The sequence below is a fragment of the Pleurodeles waltl genome, chromosome 12, assembly GCF_031143425.1.
Source record: "Pleurodeles waltl isolate 20211129_DDA chromosome 12, aPleWal1.hap1.20221129, whole genome shotgun sequence".
Classification (NCBI taxonomy): Eukaryota; Metazoa; Chordata; class Amphibia; order Caudata; family Salamandridae; genus Pleurodeles; species Pleurodeles waltl.
The window spans coordinates 26,152,244-26,173,746 of record NC_090451.1 but is presented as its reverse complement, the minus strand read 5'-3'; the positions used below and the strand labels follow the sequence as shown (position 1 = coordinate 26,173,746).

Here is a 21,503-nt window from a genome sequence, read left to right as displayed (position 1 = left end):
GGTGACCATTGTAACCCGGTTTCCTGCTGATGGAGGTAATGAACACATAAAATCAGTCGAAATGGTGTGCCAGGGAGCCGGTGGAACAGGAAATGGTTGTAGTAATCCTGCAGGACTGGTACGGGAAATCATTACTTGAGCACATATGGGACAAGCCTGAACGTATCTTTCGACATCTGATTTCCCGGTAGGCCACCAGAAAGATCGCGAGAGTAGTTCTTGTGTGGCCTTAATGCCTCTATGACCAGCAACCGGCGAATCATGGCACATTTGTAGTGCCTTTTCTCTGACTCCATTAGTAGGGAGAAACAACACGTTTTTATTATAATAATACCCTTGCAGCTTACATATGTTCAGTTTCTTTACTTCTTGATCAGTCAGGTTGGAATATTCCAGTTGGGCTCAAGTAGATACTGTGATGGGGTAGAAGTACAATCTGGATAACGGCGAGACAGAGCATCAGCCAGAATGTTTTGGGATCCAGGAATATAGGTGACATAAAAGTCATACTGACTGAAGAAAAAGGCCCAACGAGCCTGACGACTGTTCTGGCATAAAAATTTACGTAAACATTGTAGATTACGATGGTCTGTTCGTACCTCGAAGGGCTCTTTGGAACCCATAAGAAAATGTCTCCACTCAAGGCAGGTTGTTTTCAGGGCTAACAACTCCCTTTCAAGTACTGAGTAATGTTGTTCTGACGCTGAAAGTACATGGGACAAATAGAACACAGGATGTTCAAGACCGTCATCTTCTTGTTGTTGGAGTAAGGTAGCTCCAATGGCTCTTTCAGAAGCATCTGTAACAACAATAAATTGTTTGTTGGTATCTGGGTGCCTCAATATCGGTGCCTGAGTGAAGGCCTTTTTTAGACCCTCAAAAGCTTGTTCAGCCGCCCTGGTCCAGACAAAGCCTTTCTTTAGATTTTCCTTCTTTAAAGTTTAAGTTATGTGGCTGGTTTGTTCTGCAAAGTCCAATATAAACTGCTGATAAAAATTAGCCAATCCTAGAAAACATTGTGTTTCCTTAATAGAGGAAGGAGAGGGCCAATCTAGGATGGCTTGTACCTTTTCTTGGTCCATAGCTATACCAGTGGGACTAAGGTGATATCCCAAATATTTGACTTTGGTCTTGTCAAAATCACACTTTTCCGGTTTACAGGACAGTTGATGTTCCCGGAGTCTTTGGAGGACCTGATTAATGTGAGAGGAATGAAGTTCAGGACGTTTCGAATAAATAAGGATATCGTCTAAATAGATAACGACCGTATGGTTCAAGAGATCAGAGAATACTGAATCCACAAATCTCTGGAAAATGGAGGGGGCATTAGTATGACCAAAAGGCATAACTCTGTACTCATAATGACTAAATGGGGTCCAGAAAGCGGTCTTCCACTCGTCTCCTTCTTTAATACGCAAAAGGTGGTAGGCTCCACGAAGATCCAGTTTGGTAAATCGTTGCGCCCCTCTGACTGCCTCTAGTATGTCCTTAATGAGAGGCAAAGGATAACGGTCTTTTATAGTTGTTTTATTTAGCCCGTGAAAATCCAGGCAGGGACAAAGATCCTTCGTCTTCTTGGGTACAAAAAAGAGAGGAGCCCCAGCCGGAGAGGACGATGGTACAATAAGACCGCTGTGTACGTTTTCTTGCAGATATTCCTTTAGTACTTCTCTTTCAGTTTCTGTGAGTGAATACATCCTCCCAAAGGGAACCATAGCTCTGGGTTCCAAGGGAATAGCACAATCGTAATCTCGATGTGGGGATAACACAGGTCTGGTTGGTTTTTGGAACACATCTTGAAATTCTAGATAGTGATCAGGAACTCCTTGAACTGTATTGATGGAACATCCAGTAATACTTTCCATAGGCATCAACCTCTTGGGTGACCAATAAGTGTCTGAAGCAAAGCAGTTCTCATGACAAAACTGTGAGGACAAGGAAATAGTCCGGATTTCCCAATTTACATAAGGGTTATGTTTTATGAACCACGGAATTCCCAAAATGATAGTATGACTGGGGGATGATATTAGATCAAAGGAGATGTGTTCTTGATGGATTCCAAATTGTAAACTCAGTGTCATGGTGGTGGTATCAACTGGTCCAGAGGATATTAAGGACCCATCCACTGTGTGAACTTGTTCTGGGGTTTCTTTGGGTCCTGTTGGTATTTGTTGAGTCGTGGCCCAAGTCTTATCCATATAAATGCTACTGGCACCACAATCAAGTAAAACCAGTGTTCTCTCTTGACGGCCGTCCGGTAAATGTAACGTCACAGGTAACATAAACAAAGTAGTGGCATTGTCCTTGAAAGAACTGATGGAAGGTATAGCTGATGATCCTGTCCCCTCCCTTCTTACAGAGGACGGGAAGTGGTGTTTCCCGATGGCCTTTGAGGACGCACGGGGCAGGTCTGGAGCATGTGGCCGGCAGCACCACCATACAGGCATAATCCCCTCCTACGTCTGTCTTCCCGCTCGCTAACGGAAAGCGGTCCTCGAGTGGTATCCACCTGCATAGGTTCGCCTTCGGTGTCTCTGGCGGGAGGACGAGGTTCCTCGAGACGATGCATAAAGACATGTGAAGTGCTTGGCTGAGAAGATCCTCTACTCTTTCTCTTCTCTATACGTCGCTCTTGGAGACGGTATTCGATGGAAAGAGCCTGATCCATCCAAACAGAAAGTGTTGCAGAGCAAGAAGAGATAGAATCACAGCCCTTAAATACCAACAAACAGGAAACGACCAACAGGAAGTAAAAGGACACCATCTTAGATAGGGAAAAGCACATAGAACATAATGGATTAGGAATCATAGAGAATAGGGAACAAGGAATGCTGGGAGGAGAAAGGTAACATGGGAAGGGGGGAAAAACATAAAGGAAGGCACAACCAGATGTCCAAAGAAAAGAAGAAAAGAAAAGAAAAGAAAAGAATAGAAAAGAAAAGAAAAGAACAGGTGAGTGGGGGGTCAGACCTGCCTAGACACGCGGTGCACGGAAAAACAACGAGGCCCCATGCCCAATTTGGGGCCTCTTAAAGTACAAAGGAGAGTGGGGGCGCGTTGCGTCTGAGGACCGCGTTCTGTGCCCGAGTCGAATGTTCGGCTCATGCCGCACGCAGCGGCGCGACACCCTGTGCCTCTGCCCACCGCTGAACGATCATCACCCTCACCTCCCTTTACCTCTGCCCACTGCTGAAACCTCGTCACCCTCACCTCCCTGTACCTCTGCCCACTGCTGAAACCTCATCACCCTCACCTCCCTTTACCTCTGCCCACTGCTGAACGCTCACCACCCTCACCTCCCTTTACCTCTACCCACCGCTTAACGCTCATCACTCTCACCTCCCTTTACCTCTGCCCACCGCTGAACGCTTGTCACCCTCACCAGTCACCTTCACCTCCCTTTACCTCTGGCCACTGCTGAACGCTCATCACCCTCACCTCCCTTTACCTCTGCCCACCGCTGAACGCTCATCACGCTCACCTCCCTTTACCTCTTCCCACCGCTTAACGCTTGTCACCCTCACCTCCCTTTACCTCTGCCCACCGCTGAACACTCGTCACCCTCATCTCCCTTTACCTCTGCCCACCGCTGAACACTCATCACCCTCACCTCCCTTTATCAATGCCCACTGCTAAACGCTCAAGTTGCCCTCACCAGTCACCCTCACCTCCATTTATTTCTACCAACCCCCGAACTTCCAAGGAGGAGAACTGACCAGATTGATGACATCAAGGAAGTGGGCAGGAGCGATCCTGAGCTGTACCCCTCACCCGTGGCCAGCACACTCACCCTGGCCCAATGCCTGACTTTAGTGCACGCCTCCAACAAGGGTAACTTCCTGTGGGGGCACCTGACCCTGATCTGGTGGCTACAAGACTGACCAACATTGGCCTCCTCCTGTTGTGGCCTCAGGGTTCAGGCAACACCCATTGTGCCACATCCAATGACCAAAATTCACAGTGACTACTCCCCAGAACAACAGGCCAAGGTCCTGCGTCCTGAAGGCCCCCTACTCTTAAGGTGTCTGGTCACCAAGAGACAGAGAGTACTCAGGAACTAGAAAACTCTGCTGCAATCAACAGATCTTGAGTTATGGGCTGTTAACCTCGCCTGTGCTCCTAACCATACCTGTGAGGTGCCGGCACCCAGTGGCCACCACTATATTCTGGCCCTATGTGCCCTTTACGTGCCTTTCAATGGTGCCCTGACCACGAGGTGCTGTGGCACGGGCGCTATTTCTATGTGTTGGAGGTGGGTGCAGACACTTTGGCCCTCACAGGGAGAGAGGGTAAATTAGTAATGCAGAAATGCCAAGGGCATGGAGCGGGGCTGTGACTGGGGCATCCACTCCAGCTGCTGTCCACCCTGCAGCAATGGCTTCCAGGAGCCACAACCACTTATAAAGAATCTGTCCAAGATTCACACTTTGAGAAGCTCAGAGAGGCCCAATGCACTGTGCTCAGGCAGGAAGCACTCACAGCTGCGGACGGTGAGATGTTTGCAATGCTGAAATGTGACATTCGCAAAAAGAACAGATGATGGACAGAATGTAGAACAAATCAAACATTCACCCCAGTCACAGATCTGGGTTTATTCCACTGTTCTCTGCTGCCCATGCCATTCCAGTTTGGACCCAGCCATATGCAAATGAGCCTTGACCCTGCTCCCCGTGGGAACAGTCCAGCCCCAACTGCCCTGGCGGGAAACAAGCATCCTGGGACCAGTTTCGGGGTGTCACTCCTCATCAGCCAGACCGTCCTGTGGTTGGTTGCAAAAGTAGGGATCGGTTGTGTCAGAATACTGCGCAGAAGAATATCGTCTGACAGCAATATCTTACTAACCTTGACGGTCCATCCTTCTGTAAATTATATCAAGGACATAGGATTTATCTTAATCGGGATTCTGCCTACGATGTTCTGCTACTGTACATTAAAGATGGAGGCTGCAGGAGACAACGGACATTCACGTTCGCATTGGCATTGCCATGTTTTAAAGAAAACAAGCATTGGCAAAGCCAAAAGATCTGATCTGGGCAAATGATTTTTTTTATTACACGCATATGCCATAAAAATGAAAGAACATGGAAGATAGTATGTGACCACCTAAGTGTGGCAGACACATGCTGGTGAAAAAGTAGATTTAAAAAATAATAAAAGCTATTTCCTATAACTTTAAAAGAACAGTACAGCTGTTTTGTTGAAGGCAGATGTATTAACAAAGGTATAAAATCCTGTATAATTCCAACGCGCCTCACAGGAAAACATGATTCCCATCGGCGGTAGGAAAAGGTCCTGTTGGCTTTGAGTTACTGTTCAACAGACAGAACAGAAAGTTCAAACACACAAGGATGACGAAAACAAGAAGAAAGAATGGAAAAAACATTGAGAAAGTGCTGCCCCCTCCAGCTCCGCACTTCTTTTTAGGCGGATGTGCACGTGTCCTGGAAAGAGATGCGGCCGCCATCAGTAGACGGGAGCCAGTGACCGCAGCGGGCTGACCCAGAACCCCTCGGCGACCGCGGGTTTTTATTTATGCTTTTTTTAAATAACATGATGCAAGTACAAAAGCTACCGCTAAGCCAGACTTAAAAACTGGCACGATGCGAAGGGTTGTGGTGGGAGCTTGCAGCTGTGCTCGGCTGTTGTGTGTTTTGAGCATTGACACACACACACAAATACACTACTACACACACAGACACACACCCTACGCATACACATACACTACTACACACACAGACACACACCCTACGCACACACACATATACACTACTATCCACATACACCTACACACACACATACACTACTATACACACACACCTACGCACACACATACACTACTATACACACACACCTACGCACACACACTACTATACACACACCTACGCACACACACACACACTACTATACACACACACACCTACGCACACACACACACTACTATACACACACACACCTACGCACACACACACTACTATACACACACACCTACGCACACACACACTACTATACACACACACCTACGCACACACACACACTACTATACACACACACACCTACGCACACACACACTACTATACACACACACCTACGCACACACACACTACTATACACACACACCTACGCACACACTACTATACACACACACACTTACGCACACACACACACATACACTACCATGCACACACACACCTACGCGCACACACAAACCTAAAGATACGGGAATAAGCAGATACACACACACACTAACTTACAGACACAAACATACAGAAAGAGACACACACTTAAACAAACACATAAATGCAGACACACTGGAACATAGCAAATGACACAAACAATGACAGGCACACACAGAGACTTAAAAACTGCCCCAACTCACAAACACACTAATTTATGCATATAGGCACAGACACTCTCATATAGCTACACACGCACACAAACACACACACTCAGGTGCACACATACAGACAAGCCGTAAGACAGTCATACATATACAAAATCTCAAAAGACACACAGGCAGACCCATAAATAGCACTGCCAGAACACAAACGTCACACTAACTTATTCATACATACATACATAGACATGCAAGCACACGCATGCACACACAGCAGTGCACACACATACAGACATAGACGCACACTGAAACATATAAAAACACATACCAGTGGCAGGCGCACAATACTTTCAGTGCCACTCAGAACCCGCCCTCTAGTCACAGACACCAATGTACACATATAGACATTTATAGTCACACACACACAAACACACAAAAACTACCATAATACAGGCAAACACTTAAACCCCACCCAAAGACACAGAAACACACCCTGGAACCTCCCTCCCATCACGCAAACACACACACTAACGTGCTCATGTACGCATGGAGACAGACACGCACACACGCCCGCAGACACGCCCAACCCTCACCCCCTGCACGGCCCCTCAGCCCACTGGCTGCCTCAGACCCGCCCCCGGAGCCTCTATAAAGGGGGCCGCCAGGCACATGAAGTGAGGTAGCAGAGCCCACGCGGGAGACTCACCACAGACCACCCAAGGCATCCAGAGGAGACCCACGGCAAGCAGCCGGACACTGTCCGTAAAGTGCAGACCCCCTGGGGACTCACCACAGACCACCCAGGGCATCCAGAGGAGACCCACGACAAACCAGCCGGACACCGTCAGTAAAGTGCAGACCCCCTGGAGGCTCACCACAGACCCACTGAAAAACACCACAGACCACCCAGGGCATCAAGAGGAGACCCACGGCAAGCAGCCGGACACCGTCCGTAAAGTGCAGACCCCCTGGAGGCTCACCACAGACCCACTGAAAAACACCACCGACCACCCAGGGCATCAAGAGGAGACCCACGGCAAGCAGCCGGACACTGTCCGTAAAGTGCAGACCCCCTGGGGACTCACCACAGACCACCCAGGGCATCCAGAGGAGACCCACGGCAAGCAGCCGGACACCGTCCGTAAAGTGCAGACCCCCTGGGGACTCACCACAGACCACCCAGGGCATCCAGAGGAGACCCACGGCAAGCAGCCGGACACCGTCCGTAAAGTGCAGACCCCCTGGGGACTCACCACAGACCACCCAGGGCATCCAGAGGAGACCCACGGCAAGCAGCCGGACACCGTCCGTAAAGTGCAGACCCCCTGGAAGCTCACCACAGACCACCCAGGGGAGACCCAAGACAAACCATCCGGACACCGTCCGTAAAGTGCATACCCCCTGGGGACTCACTACAGACCACCCAGGGCATCCAGAGGAGACTCACGACACACCAGCCGGACACCGTCCGTAAAGTGCAGACCCCCTGGAGACTCACCACAGACCACCCAGGGTATCCAGAGGAGACCCACGACAAACCAGCCGGACACCGTCCGTAAAGTGCAGACCCCCTGGGGACTCACCACAGACCATCCAGGGGAGACCCAAGACAAACCATCCGGACACCGTCCGTAAAGTGCATACCCCCTGGGGACTCACTACAGACCACCCAGGGCATCCAGAGGAGACTCACGACACACCAGCCGGACACCGTCCGTAAAGTGCAGACCCCCTGGGGACTCACCACAGACCACCCAGGGCATCCAGAGGAGACCCACGACAAACCTGCCGGACACCGTCCGTAAAGTGCAGACCCCCTGGAGACTCACCACAGACCCACTGAAAAACACCACAGACCACCCAGGGGAGACCCACGACAAACCAGCCGGACACCGTCCGTAAAGTGCAGACTCCCTGGAGGCTCACCACAAGACCCTCTGAAAACCACCACAGACCACCCAGAGGAGACCCACGGCAAACCAGCCGGACACCGTCCGTAAAGTGCAGACCCCCTGGAGGCTCACCACAGACCCACTGAAAAACACCACAGACCACCCTGAGGAGACCCACGGCAAACCAGCCGGACACCGTTCGTAAAGTGCAGACCACCTGGAGGCTGACTGAAGCCCAAGGAATATCTGAGTGCAGCATCCGATATAGACCTACTCCTGACCAAAGGAAGAGTAATTAACCACAGACCCACGAGAGGCCATCTGCAGACTCACGAGAGGCTATCCACAGACCGACGGGAGGTGATCTGCAGATCCAGGAGGAGCAATCCACAGACCCAGGCGAGACCACCCATAGACCCAGGAGAGGAGAGACCACCCATAGACCCAGGAGAGACCACCCATAGACCCAGGAGAGACCACCCACAGACCCAGGAGAGACCATCCACAGACTCAGGAGAGACCACCCATAGACCCAGGAGAGACTATCCACAGACCCAGGACAGATCATCCACAGACCCAGGAGAGACCACCCATAGACCCAGGAGAGGAGAGACCACCCATAGACCCAGGAGAGACCATCCACAGACCCAGGAGAGATCATCCACCGACCCAAGAGAGGCCCCTGAAGCAGGTGCACCGGCGAGTCTCGTGTCCACACGCCACCCTCGCCCTGGTCTGTGCCCCACAGCCCCAGCATGTCCGGTCTGCAGTATATGCTACTGCTCTGCTCTGCCCTCTGCTGGACACCCCTGGGGAGCGCCGAGGAGCCACGGAGTGAGTGCCTGGGGCCCGGGGGGTGGGGCTGGAGGGGTGGTTGGCAGGTGAAGCACAGTGGGCATGGATAGGGTTGGCAGAGGGGGAGGGGGGAGGTGCCCGGTAAGATGACTAACAAACACCTGTGGGCAGGGGGGCGGTTAACGGGGTTATCATCCCTGTATCTGGTGGGTGCGACCCCCCTCCCACCACCAGTCACTCCCAGTGGGAGCCTTCTCCCTGCCGGGGGGTCGTACACTACACACTCTCTCACCACCACACAACCTGCACAAAACACTCCCGCAAGAGGTAAACATCGTCCACACAGACTCACAAAGAAAGAGACACGACACGCAGACACACACAGGCAGACAACGACACGGACCTTTCCACACACACATACACACATCAGCCCACACACAGAGAGAAAGACACGGAGCCCACAACACTTACAAATACACACACACGAACACAGACACGCTCAGCAAAAGACACACACACACAAACACAAATACCATTGCACATTAATCGAAAGACTGACATTACCAGGGACATCAGGTGTGAGAGGGGACCGTGCAGGTAACAGACACAGGTACATCAATCTATAGACTGACATTACCAGGGACATTAAGTGTGAGAGAGGGGACCGTGCAGGTAACTGACACAGGTGCATCAATATATAGACTGACATTACCAGGGACATCAGGTGTGAGAGGGGGCTGCGCACATAACAGACACAGGTGCATCCATCTATGGACTGACATTACCAGGGACATCCGCTATGAGAGTGGGCCATGACGGTAACAGACAGAGATGCATCCATCTATAGACTGAAACTACCAGGGACATCAGGTGTGAGAGTGGGCCGTGCAGGTAACAGGAGCAGGTGCATCCATCTATAGACTGACATTACCAGTGACATCAGGTGTGAGAGAGGGGCTGTGCAGGTAACAGGGATAGGTGCATCAATCTATATACTGACATTACATGGGGCATCAGGTGTGAGAGGGGGCCGTGCAGGTAACTGACACAGGTGCATCAATCTACAGACTGACATTACCAGGTGCATCAGGTGTGAGAGAGGGAGCTGTGCAGGTAACAGACACACGTGCATCTATCTATAGACTGACATTACCAAGGACATCAGGTGTGAGAGGGGGCCGTGCAGGTAACTGACACGGGTGCATCAATCTATAGTCTGACATTACTAGGGACATCAGGTGTGAGAGGGGCTGTGCAGGTAACAGGGACAGGTGCATCAATCTATAGACTGACATTACCAGGGACATCAGGTGTGGGAGGAGGCCGTGCAGGTAACTGACACAGGTGCATCAATCTATAGACTGACATAACGAGGGACATCAGCTGTGAGGGGGCCGTGCAGGTAACAGGGACAGGTGCATCAATCTATAGACTGACATTACCAGGGACATCAGGTGTGAGAGTGGGCCGTGCAGGTAACAGGGACAGGTGAATCAATCTATAGACTGACATTACCAGGACATCAGGTGTGAGAAGGGCTGTGCAGGTAACTGACACAGGTACATCCATCTATAGACTGACATTACCAGGGACATCAGGTGTAAGAGGGGGCAGTGCAGGTAACAGACACAGGTGCATCAATCTATAGATTGACATTACAAGGGACATCAGGTGTGAGAGGGGGTGTGAAGGTAACAGACACAGGTGCATCCATCTATAGACTGACATTACAAGGGACATCAGGTGTGAGAGGGACTGTGCAGGTAACAGGACAGGTGCTTCTATCTGTAGACTGACATTACCAGGACATCAGGTGTGAGAGGGGGCCGTGCAGGTAACAGGACAGGTGCATCAATCTATAGATTGACATTACCAGGACCGCAGGTGTGAGAGGGACTGTGCAGGTAACAGGGACATGTGCATCAGTCTATAGCCTGACATTACTAGTGACATCAGGTGTGAGAGAGGGGGCCGTGCAGGTAACAGGGGCAGGTGCATCAATCTATAGACTGACATTACCAGGGACATCAGGTGTGAAAGAGGGAGCTGTTCAGGTAACAGGGGCAGGTACATCAATCTATAGACTGACATTACCAGGGACATCAGGTGTGAGAGGGGCCGTGCAGGTAACAGACACAGGTGCATCAATCTATAGACTGACATTACCAGGGACATCAGGTGTGAAAGAGGGAGCTGTTCAGGTAACAGGGGCAGGTGCATCAATCTATAGACTGACATTACCAGGGACATCAGGTGTGAAAGAGGGAGCTGTTCAGGTAACAGGGACAGGTGCATCAATCTATAGACTGATACTACCAGGGACATCAGGTGTGAGAGGGGCCGTGCAGGTAACGGGAAGGTGCATCAATCTATAGACTGACATTACCAGGGACATCAGGTGTGAGAGGGGACCGTGCAGGTAACAGACACAGGTGCATCCATCTATAGACTGACATTACCAGGGACATCAGGTGTGAGAGGGACTGTGCAGGTAACAGGACAGGTGCATCCATCTATAGACTGATATTACCAGGGACATCAGGTGTGAGAGGAGGCCGTGCAGGTAACAGGACATGTGCATCAATCTATAGACTGACATTACCAGGACATCAGGTGTGAGAGGGACTGTGCAGGTAACAGGGACACGTGTATCAGTCTATAGACTGACATTACCAGGGACATCAGGTGTGAGAGGGGGCGTGCAGGTAACAGGGACAGGTGCATCAATCTATAGACTGACATTACCAGAGAAATCAGGTGAGAGAGGGACTGTGCAGGTAACAGGGGCAGGTGCATCAGTCTATAGACTGACATTACAGGAGACATCAGGTGTGAGAGGGGCACTGTACAGGTAACACACAGGGGCATCAATCTATAGACTGACATTACCAGGGACATCAGGTGTGAGAGGGGGCCGTGCAGGTAACAGGACAGGTGCATCCATCTATAGACTGACATTACAGGAGACATTAGGTGTGAGAGAGGAGCTGTGCTTGTAACAGGGACAGGTGCATCCATCTATAGACTGACATTACCAAGGACATCTGCTGTGAGAGGAGCTGTGCAGGTAACAGGATAGCTTAATTAATCTATAGACTGACATTACCAGGGACATCCGCTGAGAGAGGGGCCTGTGTAGGTAACAGACACAGGTGCATCAGTCTATAAGCTGACATTACCAGGGACATCAGGTGTGAGTGGGGGGGCGTGCAGGTAACAGACAGGGGCATCCATCTATAGACTGATATTACCAGGGACATCCGCTGTGAGAGGGGGCCGTGCAGGTAACAGGGGCAGGTGCATCAATCTATAGACTGACATTACCAGGACATCAGGTGTGAGAGGGGCCGTGCAGGTAACGGGAAGGTGCATCAATCTATAGACTGACATTACCAGGGACATCAGGTGTGAGAGGGGACCGTGCAGGTAACAGACACAGGTGCATCCATCTATAGACTGACATTACCAGGGACATCAGGTGCGAGAGGGACTGTGCAGGTAACAGGGACAGGTGCATCAATCTATAGACTGACATTACCAGGGCCATCAGGTGTAAGAGGGACTGTGCAGGTAACAGACACAGGTGCATCAATCTATAGACTGACATTACGAGAGACATCAGGTGCGAGAGGAGCTGTGCTTGTAACAGGGACAGGTGCACCAATCTATAGACTGACATTACAGGAGACATCAGGTGTGAGAGGGGGGCTGTACAGGTAACACACAGGTGCATCAATCTATAGACTGACATTACCAGGGACATCAGGTGTGAGAGGGGGCCGTGCAGGTAACAGGACAGGTGCATCAATCTATAGACTGACATTACAGGAGACATTAGGTGTGAGAGAGGAGCTGTGCTTGTAACAGGGACAGGTGCATCACTCTATAGACTGGCATTACTAGTGACATAAGGTACGAGAAGAGCTGTGAAGGTAAGAGGGACAGGTGCATCAATCTACAGACTGACATTACCAGGGACAGCAGGTGTGAGAGAGGGGGCCGTGCAGGTAACAGGGCAGGTGCATCAGGCTATAGACTGACATTACCAGTGAGATCAGGTGTGAGAGGGGGATGTGCAGGTAACAGGACAGAGGTGCGTTCATCTGTACACTGACATACTAGTGACATCCACTGTGAGAGGGGGCCATGCTGGTAACAGACACAGGTGCATCCATCTATAGACTGACATTACCAAGGACATCTGCTGTAAGAGAGGGGACCGTGCAGGTAACAGGATAGGTGCATCAACCTATAGACTGACATTACCAGGGACATCAGGTGTGGGAAAGGGGACCGTGCAGGGAACAGGATAGCTTCATTAATCTATAGACTGACATTACCAGGGACATCTGCTGAGAGAGGGGCCTGTGTAGGTAACAGACACAGGTGCATCAGTCTATAAGCTGGCATTACCAGGGACATCAGGTGTGAGAGGGGGCCATGCAGGTAACAGGGGCAGGTGCATTAATCTATAGACTGACATTATCAGGACAACAGGTGTGAGAGGGGGCCGTGCAGATAACTGACACAAGTACATCAATCTATAGACTGACATTACCAGGGACATCAGGTGTGAGAGGGGGCCTTGCAGGTAACTGACACAGGTGCATCAATCTATAGACTGACATTACCAGGGACATCAGGTGTGAGAGGGGCCGTGCAGGTAACAGGGGCAGGTGCATCAATCTATTGACTGGCATTACTAGGGACATCAGGTGAGAGAGGGACTGTGCAGGTAACAGGATGGGTGAATCAATCTACAAACTGACATTACCAGGGACATCCGCTCAGAGAGGGGTGTGTAGGTAACAGGCACACCTGTATCAGTGTATAGACAGACATTACCAGGGACATCCGCTGTGAAAGGGGGACGTGCAGGTAACAGACACAGGTGCGTCAGTCTATTATCTGGCATTACCAGGGACATCAGGTGTGAGATGTACTGTGCAGGGAACAGGATAGGTGCATCAACCTAAAGACTGACATTGCCAGTGAGATCAGGTGTGAGAGGGGGCTGTGCAGGTAACAGGACAGAGGTGCATTCATCTTTACACTGACATACTAGTGACATCCGCTGTGAGAGGGGGCCATGCTGGTAACAGGCACAGGTGCATCAACCTATAGACTGACATTACCAGGGACATCAGGTGTGGGAAAGGGGACTGTGCAGGGAACAGGATAGCTTCATTAATCTATGGACTGACATTACCAGGGACATCCGCTGAGAGAGGGGGCTGTGCAGGTAACGGACACAGGTGCATCAGTCTATAAGCTGGCATTACCAGGGACATCAGGTGTGAGGGGGGGGCCATGCAGGTAACAGACACAGGTTCATCAAGCTATAGACTGATATTACCAGGGACATCAGGTGTGAGACGGGCCGTGCAGGTAACAGGGGCAGGTGCATCAATCTATAGACTGACATTACCAGGGACATCAGGTGTGAGAGGTGGCTGTGCAGGTAACAGGATGGTTGAATCAATCTACAGACTGACATTACCAGGGACATCTGCTGAGAGAGGGGTGCGTAGGTAACAGGCACACCTGTATCAGTCTATAGACAGACATTACCAGGGACATCCGCTGTGAAAGGGGGCCGTGCAGGTAACAGACACAGGTGCATCAGCCTATAAGCTGGCATTACCAGGGACATCCGCTGTGAGAGGGGGCTGTGCAGGTAACAGAGGCAGGTGCATCATTCTACAGACTGGCATTACCAGGGACATCAGGTGTGAGAGGGGCCGTGCAGGTAACAGGAAGGGTGAATCAATCTACAGACTGACATTACCAGGGACATCCACTGTGAGAGGGACGGTGTTGGTAACAGGCACAGGTGCATCAATCTATAGACTGATATTACCAGGGACATCAGGTGTGAGAGGGGGTGTGCAGGTCACAGGACAGGTGCATCAATCTATAGACTGACATTACCAGGGACATCAGGTGTGAGAGGGCTGTGTAGGTAAGAGACACAGGTGAATCAATCTATAGACTGACATTACCAGGGACATCAGGTGTGAGAGGGGTGTGCAGGTCACAGGACAGGTGCATCAATCTATAGACTGACATTACCAGGGACATCAGGTGTGAGAGGGGGCTGTGTAGGTAAGAGACACAGGTGCATCAATCTATAGACTGACATTACCAGGGACATCAGGTGTGAGAGGGGGCTGTGTAGGTAAGAGACACAGGTGCATCAATCTATAGACTGACATTACCAGGGACATCAGGTGTGAGAGGGGTGTGCAGGTCACAGGACAGGTGCATCAATCTATAGACTGACATTGCCAGGGACATCAGGTGTGAGAGGGGGCTGTGTAGGTAAGAGACACAGGTGCATCAATCTATAGACTGACATTGCCAGGGACATCAGGTGTGAGAGGGGGCTGTGTAGGTAAGAGACACAGGTGCATCAATCTATAGACTGACATTACCAGGGACATCAGGTGTGAGAGGGGTGTGCAGGTCACAGGACAGGTGCATCAATCTATAGACTGACATTACCAGGGACATCAGGTGTGAGAGAGGCCTGTGTAGGTAAGAGACACAGTTCCATTACTCTATAGATGGACACCACCAGGACATCAGGCGTGAGAGGGGCTGTTGCAGAGACTTCTATAAACCTCTGAACATGAACTGGAATGAATCCACTAGCCTGACTTCCTAGCACTCTTGAGTAGATACTGAGGCAGCCAGGCTATGTGGTTGCCAAGGGTTTGCCACTTCAACAGGACATTTCACTTGTCGACATTTCACATCTCTTGCAAAGCCAAGGTTACAACTTTATCAGAGTTCACCACAGTGACTCGCACACAAGACACCAATGACGCATGACTGATTCATCCCACACAACCAACCCTCACAAACCCAACAGGACATGCTAGCTGAAGCCTACCACGCCTGGGGGAGTCCAGAATGGTGTTGAACTTATACAACTGGTAACCAGGCAGCTCAGCAGCACCAACACCTCAGGTCACCCACTCATAAACCAATAAAGGCTTCAGCCGACACACACACCTAGGGGACTTATCACAGATCCCTGCACCATTGGACATGCCATATACACCCCAGTGGGGGGAAACAAATCAACTATAAACAGACCATTGAACAAATCTATCTTCAATCCCCCAAATCCTTGATTTTACAAGACCACGAGTCCAGTCAAGGAGAAACCCAGAACTTTATCTGAAAAATGCTCCAACGCCTAACATCGGTACAAAGCCGTACAAAAGGCTGACGCGCAGTTCGAATGTTGGTACCACAGCCTCATAAATGGGTGTCCAACATGGGTATGGCAGGTAGGTCCACTTCAGATTTTAAAGCTAGCCGTATCACAGAAATGTATATGCAAACAGACCTAATTTACACAGTGAATGGTTAGTCTGATAATCTGACATTGACGTGGCCTGGCTGGTCCTACACCGGGCCACCTGGCATCTTATTGGATGTTTCAATAAATTGCCCCATTGGTGTTTCTCAAAGGATGTCCTGAAGGGACGCTTCTATTGGGTGATGCTGTGGGATAGAACTCACGGCTCTTCCAATCAGATGTTAGAGAGGCTATTCCCGTGAGAGACTTACACAGTTTAATATTATTGGCTGCTGCAAACAGGGGCAGGCGCATCAATCCATAGACTGACAATGGCGTGTCTGTTTCTGGGATTTTCTCAGAGTGTGTTACAAAGTTTTCTCAGACTGATACTCCTACAACCTTTGCCCGTGGCATATTAACTCAAGATATTCAGTGGCATTTTTGGATGTAGGATCTTCTCAGAGTGATTTTCCTACAGGCTTCACCCATGGTGCGCTAACTTATCTTTCAACGGTATGTCCTTGGACAAGAGATGCTCAAAGATAGATTCCACATGATATTACAAGCGGGTTTCCTATGTGTTTCACCCATGGTGCGCTAACTTATCTTTCAATGGTATGTCCTTGGACAAGAGATGCTCAAAGATAGATTCCACATGATATTACAAGCGGGTTTCCTATGTGTTTCACCCATGGTGCGCTAACTTATCTTTCAATGGTATGTCCTTGGACAAGAGGTGCTCAAAGATAGATTCCACACGATGTTACAAGGGGGTTTCCTACATGCTTCACCCATGGTGCGCTAACTTATCTTTCAATGGTATGTCCTTGGACAAGAGGTGCTCAAAGATAGATTCCATACAATGTTACAAGCGGGTTTCCTACATGCTTCACCCATGGTGCACTAACTTATCTTTCAATGGTATGTCCTTGGACAAGAGATGCTCAAAGATAGATTCCACATGATATTACAAGCGGGTTTCCTATGTATTTTACCCATGGTGCGCTAACTTATCTTTCAATGGTATGTCCTTGGACAAGAGGTGCTCAAAGATAGATTCCACGCGATGTTACAAGCGGGTTTCCTACGTGTTTCACCCATGGTGCGCTAACTTATCTTTCAGTGGTATGTCCTTGGACAAGAGGTGCTCAAAGATAGATTCCACACGATGTTACAAGCGGGTTTCCTACGTGTTTCACCCATGGTGCGCTAACTTATCTTTCAATGGTATGTCCTTAGACAAGAGGTGCTCAAAGATAGATTCCACACAATGTTACAAGGGGGTTTCCTACATGCTTCACCCATGGTGCACTAACTTATCTTTCAGTGGTATGTCCTTGGACAAGAGGTGCTCAAAGATAGATTCCACACGATGTTACAAGCAGGTTTCCTACAGGCTTCACCCATGGTGCGCTAACTTATCTTTCAACTGTATGTCCTTGGACAAGAAGTGCTCAAAGATAGATTCCACATGATATTACAAGCGGGTTTCCTACGTGTTTCACCCATGGTGCATTAACTTATCTTTCAATGGTATGTCCTTAGACAAGAGGTGCTCAAAGATAGATTCCACACGATGTTACAAGGGGGTTTCCTACAGGCTTCACCCATGGTGCGCTAACTTATCTTTCAATGGTATGTCCTTGGACAAGAGGTGCTCAAAGATAGATTCCACGCGATGTTACAAGGGGGTTTCCTACAGGCTTCACCCATGGTGCACTAACTTATCTTTCAATGGTATGTCCTTGGACAAGAGGTGCTCAAAGATAGATTCCACACGATGTTACAAGGGGGTTTCCTACATGCTTCACCCATGGTGCGCTAACTTATCTTTCAATGGTATGTCCTTGGACAAGAGGTGCTCAAAGATAGATTCCACACAATATTACAAGCGGGTTTCCTACGTGTTTCACCCATGGTGCACTAACTTATCTTTCAATGGTATGTCCTTAGACAAGAGGTGCTCAAAGATAGATTCCACACAATGTTACAAGCGGGTTTCCTACAGGCTTCACCCATGGTGCGCTAACTTATCTTTCAATGGTATGTCCTTGGACAAGAGGTGCTCAAAGATAGATTCCACGCGATGTTACAAGGGGGTTTCCTACAGGCTTCACCCATGGTGCACTAACTTATCTTTCAATGGTATGTCCTTGGACAAGAGGTGCTCAAAGATAGATTCCACACGATGTTACAAGGGGGTTTCCTACATGCTTCACCCATGGTGCGCTAACTTATCTTTCAATGGTATGTCCTTGGACAAGAAGTGCTCAAAGATAGATTCCATGCGATGTTACAAGGGGGTTTCCTACATGCTTCACCCATGGTGCACTAACTTATCTTTCAACGGTATGTCCTTGGACAAGAGGTGCTCAAAGACAGATTCCACACAATATTACAAGCGGGTTTCCTACAGGCTTCACCCATGGTGCGCTAACTTATCTTTCAATGGTATGTCCTTGGACAAGAGGTGCTCAAAGATAGATTCCATGCGATGTTACAAACGGGTTTCCTACAGGCTTCACCCATGGTGCGCTAACTTATCTTTCAACTGTATGTCCTTAGACAAGAAGTGCTCAAAGATAGATTCCACGCGATGTTACAAGGGGGTTTCCTACATGCTTCACCCATGGCGCGCTAACTTATCTTTCAATGGTATGTCCTTGGACAAGAGGTGCTCAAAGATAGATTCCACACGATATTACAAGTGGGTTTCCTAAGTGTTTCACCCATGGTGCACTAACTTATCTTACAATGGTATGTCCTTAGACAAGAGGTGCTCAAAGATAGATTCCACACGATGTTACAAGGGGGTTTCCTACATGCTTCACCCATGGTGCGCTAACTTATCTTTCAATGGTATGTCCTTGGACAAGAGGTGCTCAAAGATAGATTCCACACAATATTACAAGCGGGTTTCCTACGTGTTTCACCAATGGTGCACTAACTTATCTTTCAATGGTATGTCCTTAGACAAGAGGTGCTCAAAGATAGATTCCACACAATGTTACAAGCGGGTTTCCTACAGGCTTCACCCATGGTGCGCTAACTTATCTTTCAACGGTATGTCCTTAGACAAGAGGTGCTCAAAGATAGAGTCCACGCGATGTTACAAGGGGGTTTCCTACATGCTTCACCCATGGTGCACTAACTTATCTTTCAACAGTATGTCCTTGGACAAGAGGTGCTCAAAGATAGATTCCACGCAATGTTACAAGGGGGTTTCCTACAGGCTTCACCCATGGTGCACTAACTTATCTTTCAATGGTATGTCCTTGGACAAGAGGTGCTCAAAGATGGATTCCACACGATATTACAAGTGGGTTTCCTAAGTGTTTCACCCATGGTGCACTAACTTATCTTTCAATGGTATGTCCTTAGACAAGAGGTGCTCAAAGATAGATTCCACACTATATTACAAGCGGGTTTCCTACAGGCTTCACCCATGGTGCGCTAACTTATCTTTCAATGGTATGTCCTTGGACAAGAGGTGCTCAAAGATAGATTCCACACGATGTTACAAGGGGGTTTCCTACATGCTTTACCCATGGTGCAGTAACTTATCTTTCAATGGTATGTCCTTGGACAAGAGGTGCTCAAAGATAGATTCCACGCAATGTTACAAGGGGGTTTCCTACAGGCTTCACCCATGGTGCAGTAACTTATCTTTCAACGGTATGTCCTTGGACAAGAGGTGCTCAAAGATAGATTCCACGCGATGTTACAAGGGGGTTTCCTACAGGCTTCATCCATGGTGCACTCATTTGTGATCTTTCAATCATCTGCCCTTAGATCGGAGGTCCTCAAAGATACATCCTACCCGATTTCACAGTGGGGGTTTCTTGCAGGCTCCTCCTTTGGGATCCAGTGCTCGGTGACCTCTGCAAGGAGGGGAGGGCTCCAGTGGATCTCCTTGGCCTGTGATAGGTGTCTCATGAGGTTTGATTTCTTTCTCTCTCCCACAGATGGCATCTGCTGGTTGCAGCAGGGCAGGGATGCCAAATGCAGCCTGGCCCTGATGATGTCTGTCACGCGGGAGGAGTGCTGCAGTGGGGGGAACGTGGACACCGCCTGGTCCAACTTCACCGATCCGGCCAATAAAATCAGCCTGTTGGGCTTCTTGGGCCTCGTGCCCTGTGTCCCTTGCAAAGGTGAGTATGTGCTAAGCTCAAAGCCAATGGTTCATTGCACCCCACGTAACCCCCAGATAATGCCAGGGTGCCCGGTGGCCATCGAGCATGGAACAAAGCCCAGTTTTACCATCCAGAGAGGCGTGTGTTCAAAGCTTTTCTGCATTGTACAATTCCACGTTGGGCTTTGAGGGACATGCCTGACTTTCTCTGCACAGGTAAGTGGCATGTTGGATTCAGAGGCAAAGTGACCCCATTCCCACAATGCCAACTGCAGGTGTACCCCCCTTCCCGTGTAGACGCGGAGGCTGATATTTACTAAACTTTAACGCGTGCTCTCATGCTATGCAACTGGGTGCTACATGCCACAGAGTTGTGCAAACCACAGCATGAATCAACTTTTGCGCAAAAGGGTTTTTGAGCCAAATTGTGGCACAATCACAGAACTGACACAGCACTGCATCTGGTAGCCCATGGTGACCTGTGCAGAGAATGTGTGATGAGAATCCTAGCATCACATAAAGACAGATGTGAATTCTGGGCTATCCCCGTGCATAGTTTGTGTAATTTCCGCACAATGATACTTATTACACGGCTTGCCCCTAGGATGTTCTCAGGGCACAGGGCTCTGCACTGGAAGGTGTGCTTTGAGGGAAAAACTCATGGAAGGCCGGCATCTCTGGGTTTAGTGTCAGGCAAAGAAGGTACTCTTTAGAGGCGTGCAAAATCCCCTTAATTGGCTTTAGTGTAGTTATGTAAAATTGCTGCAGAATCACGTGAAATTATGCACAATTACCTGAAATGCAAATGTGATTTCACACCATATTTTAGAATGAAATGCGTCCTCACGCCAACTTTTGGCACAAGATTCCATTTCATAACAAGCAGCGCAAAGAACCGTGTCTCGCGCTCTGTTGTTCCCAGGGGTTTGCAGTACATTCTTAAAGCTATTTGCTCATTTGCGGTTATTTTTCTGCAAATGCACGAAATTACTTGAAGTGGCGTAATGGAGTAATGTGGGTAATTTTGCGTAAGAAGCG

General features: G+C 49.3%; 1 protein-coding gene across 1 annotated transcript in view; it reads left to right on the top strand.

The window, feature by feature from the left end:
• Positions 1–7,000: 7,000 nt before the first annotated feature.
• Positions 7,001–21,503, top strand: part of FSTL3 (follistatin like 3) — a 75,254-nt gene continuing 60,751 nt past the window's right edge. The window contains exons 1-2 of the mRNA XM_069216373.1: positions 7,001–9,060; positions 20,299–20,484. Coding sequence (XP_069072474.1) covers positions 8,982–9,060; positions 20,299–20,484 — 265 coding nt within the window. The 5' untranslated portion in view covers positions 7,001–8,981. The remainder of the gene's footprint in view (positions 9,061–20,298; positions 20,485–21,503) is intronic.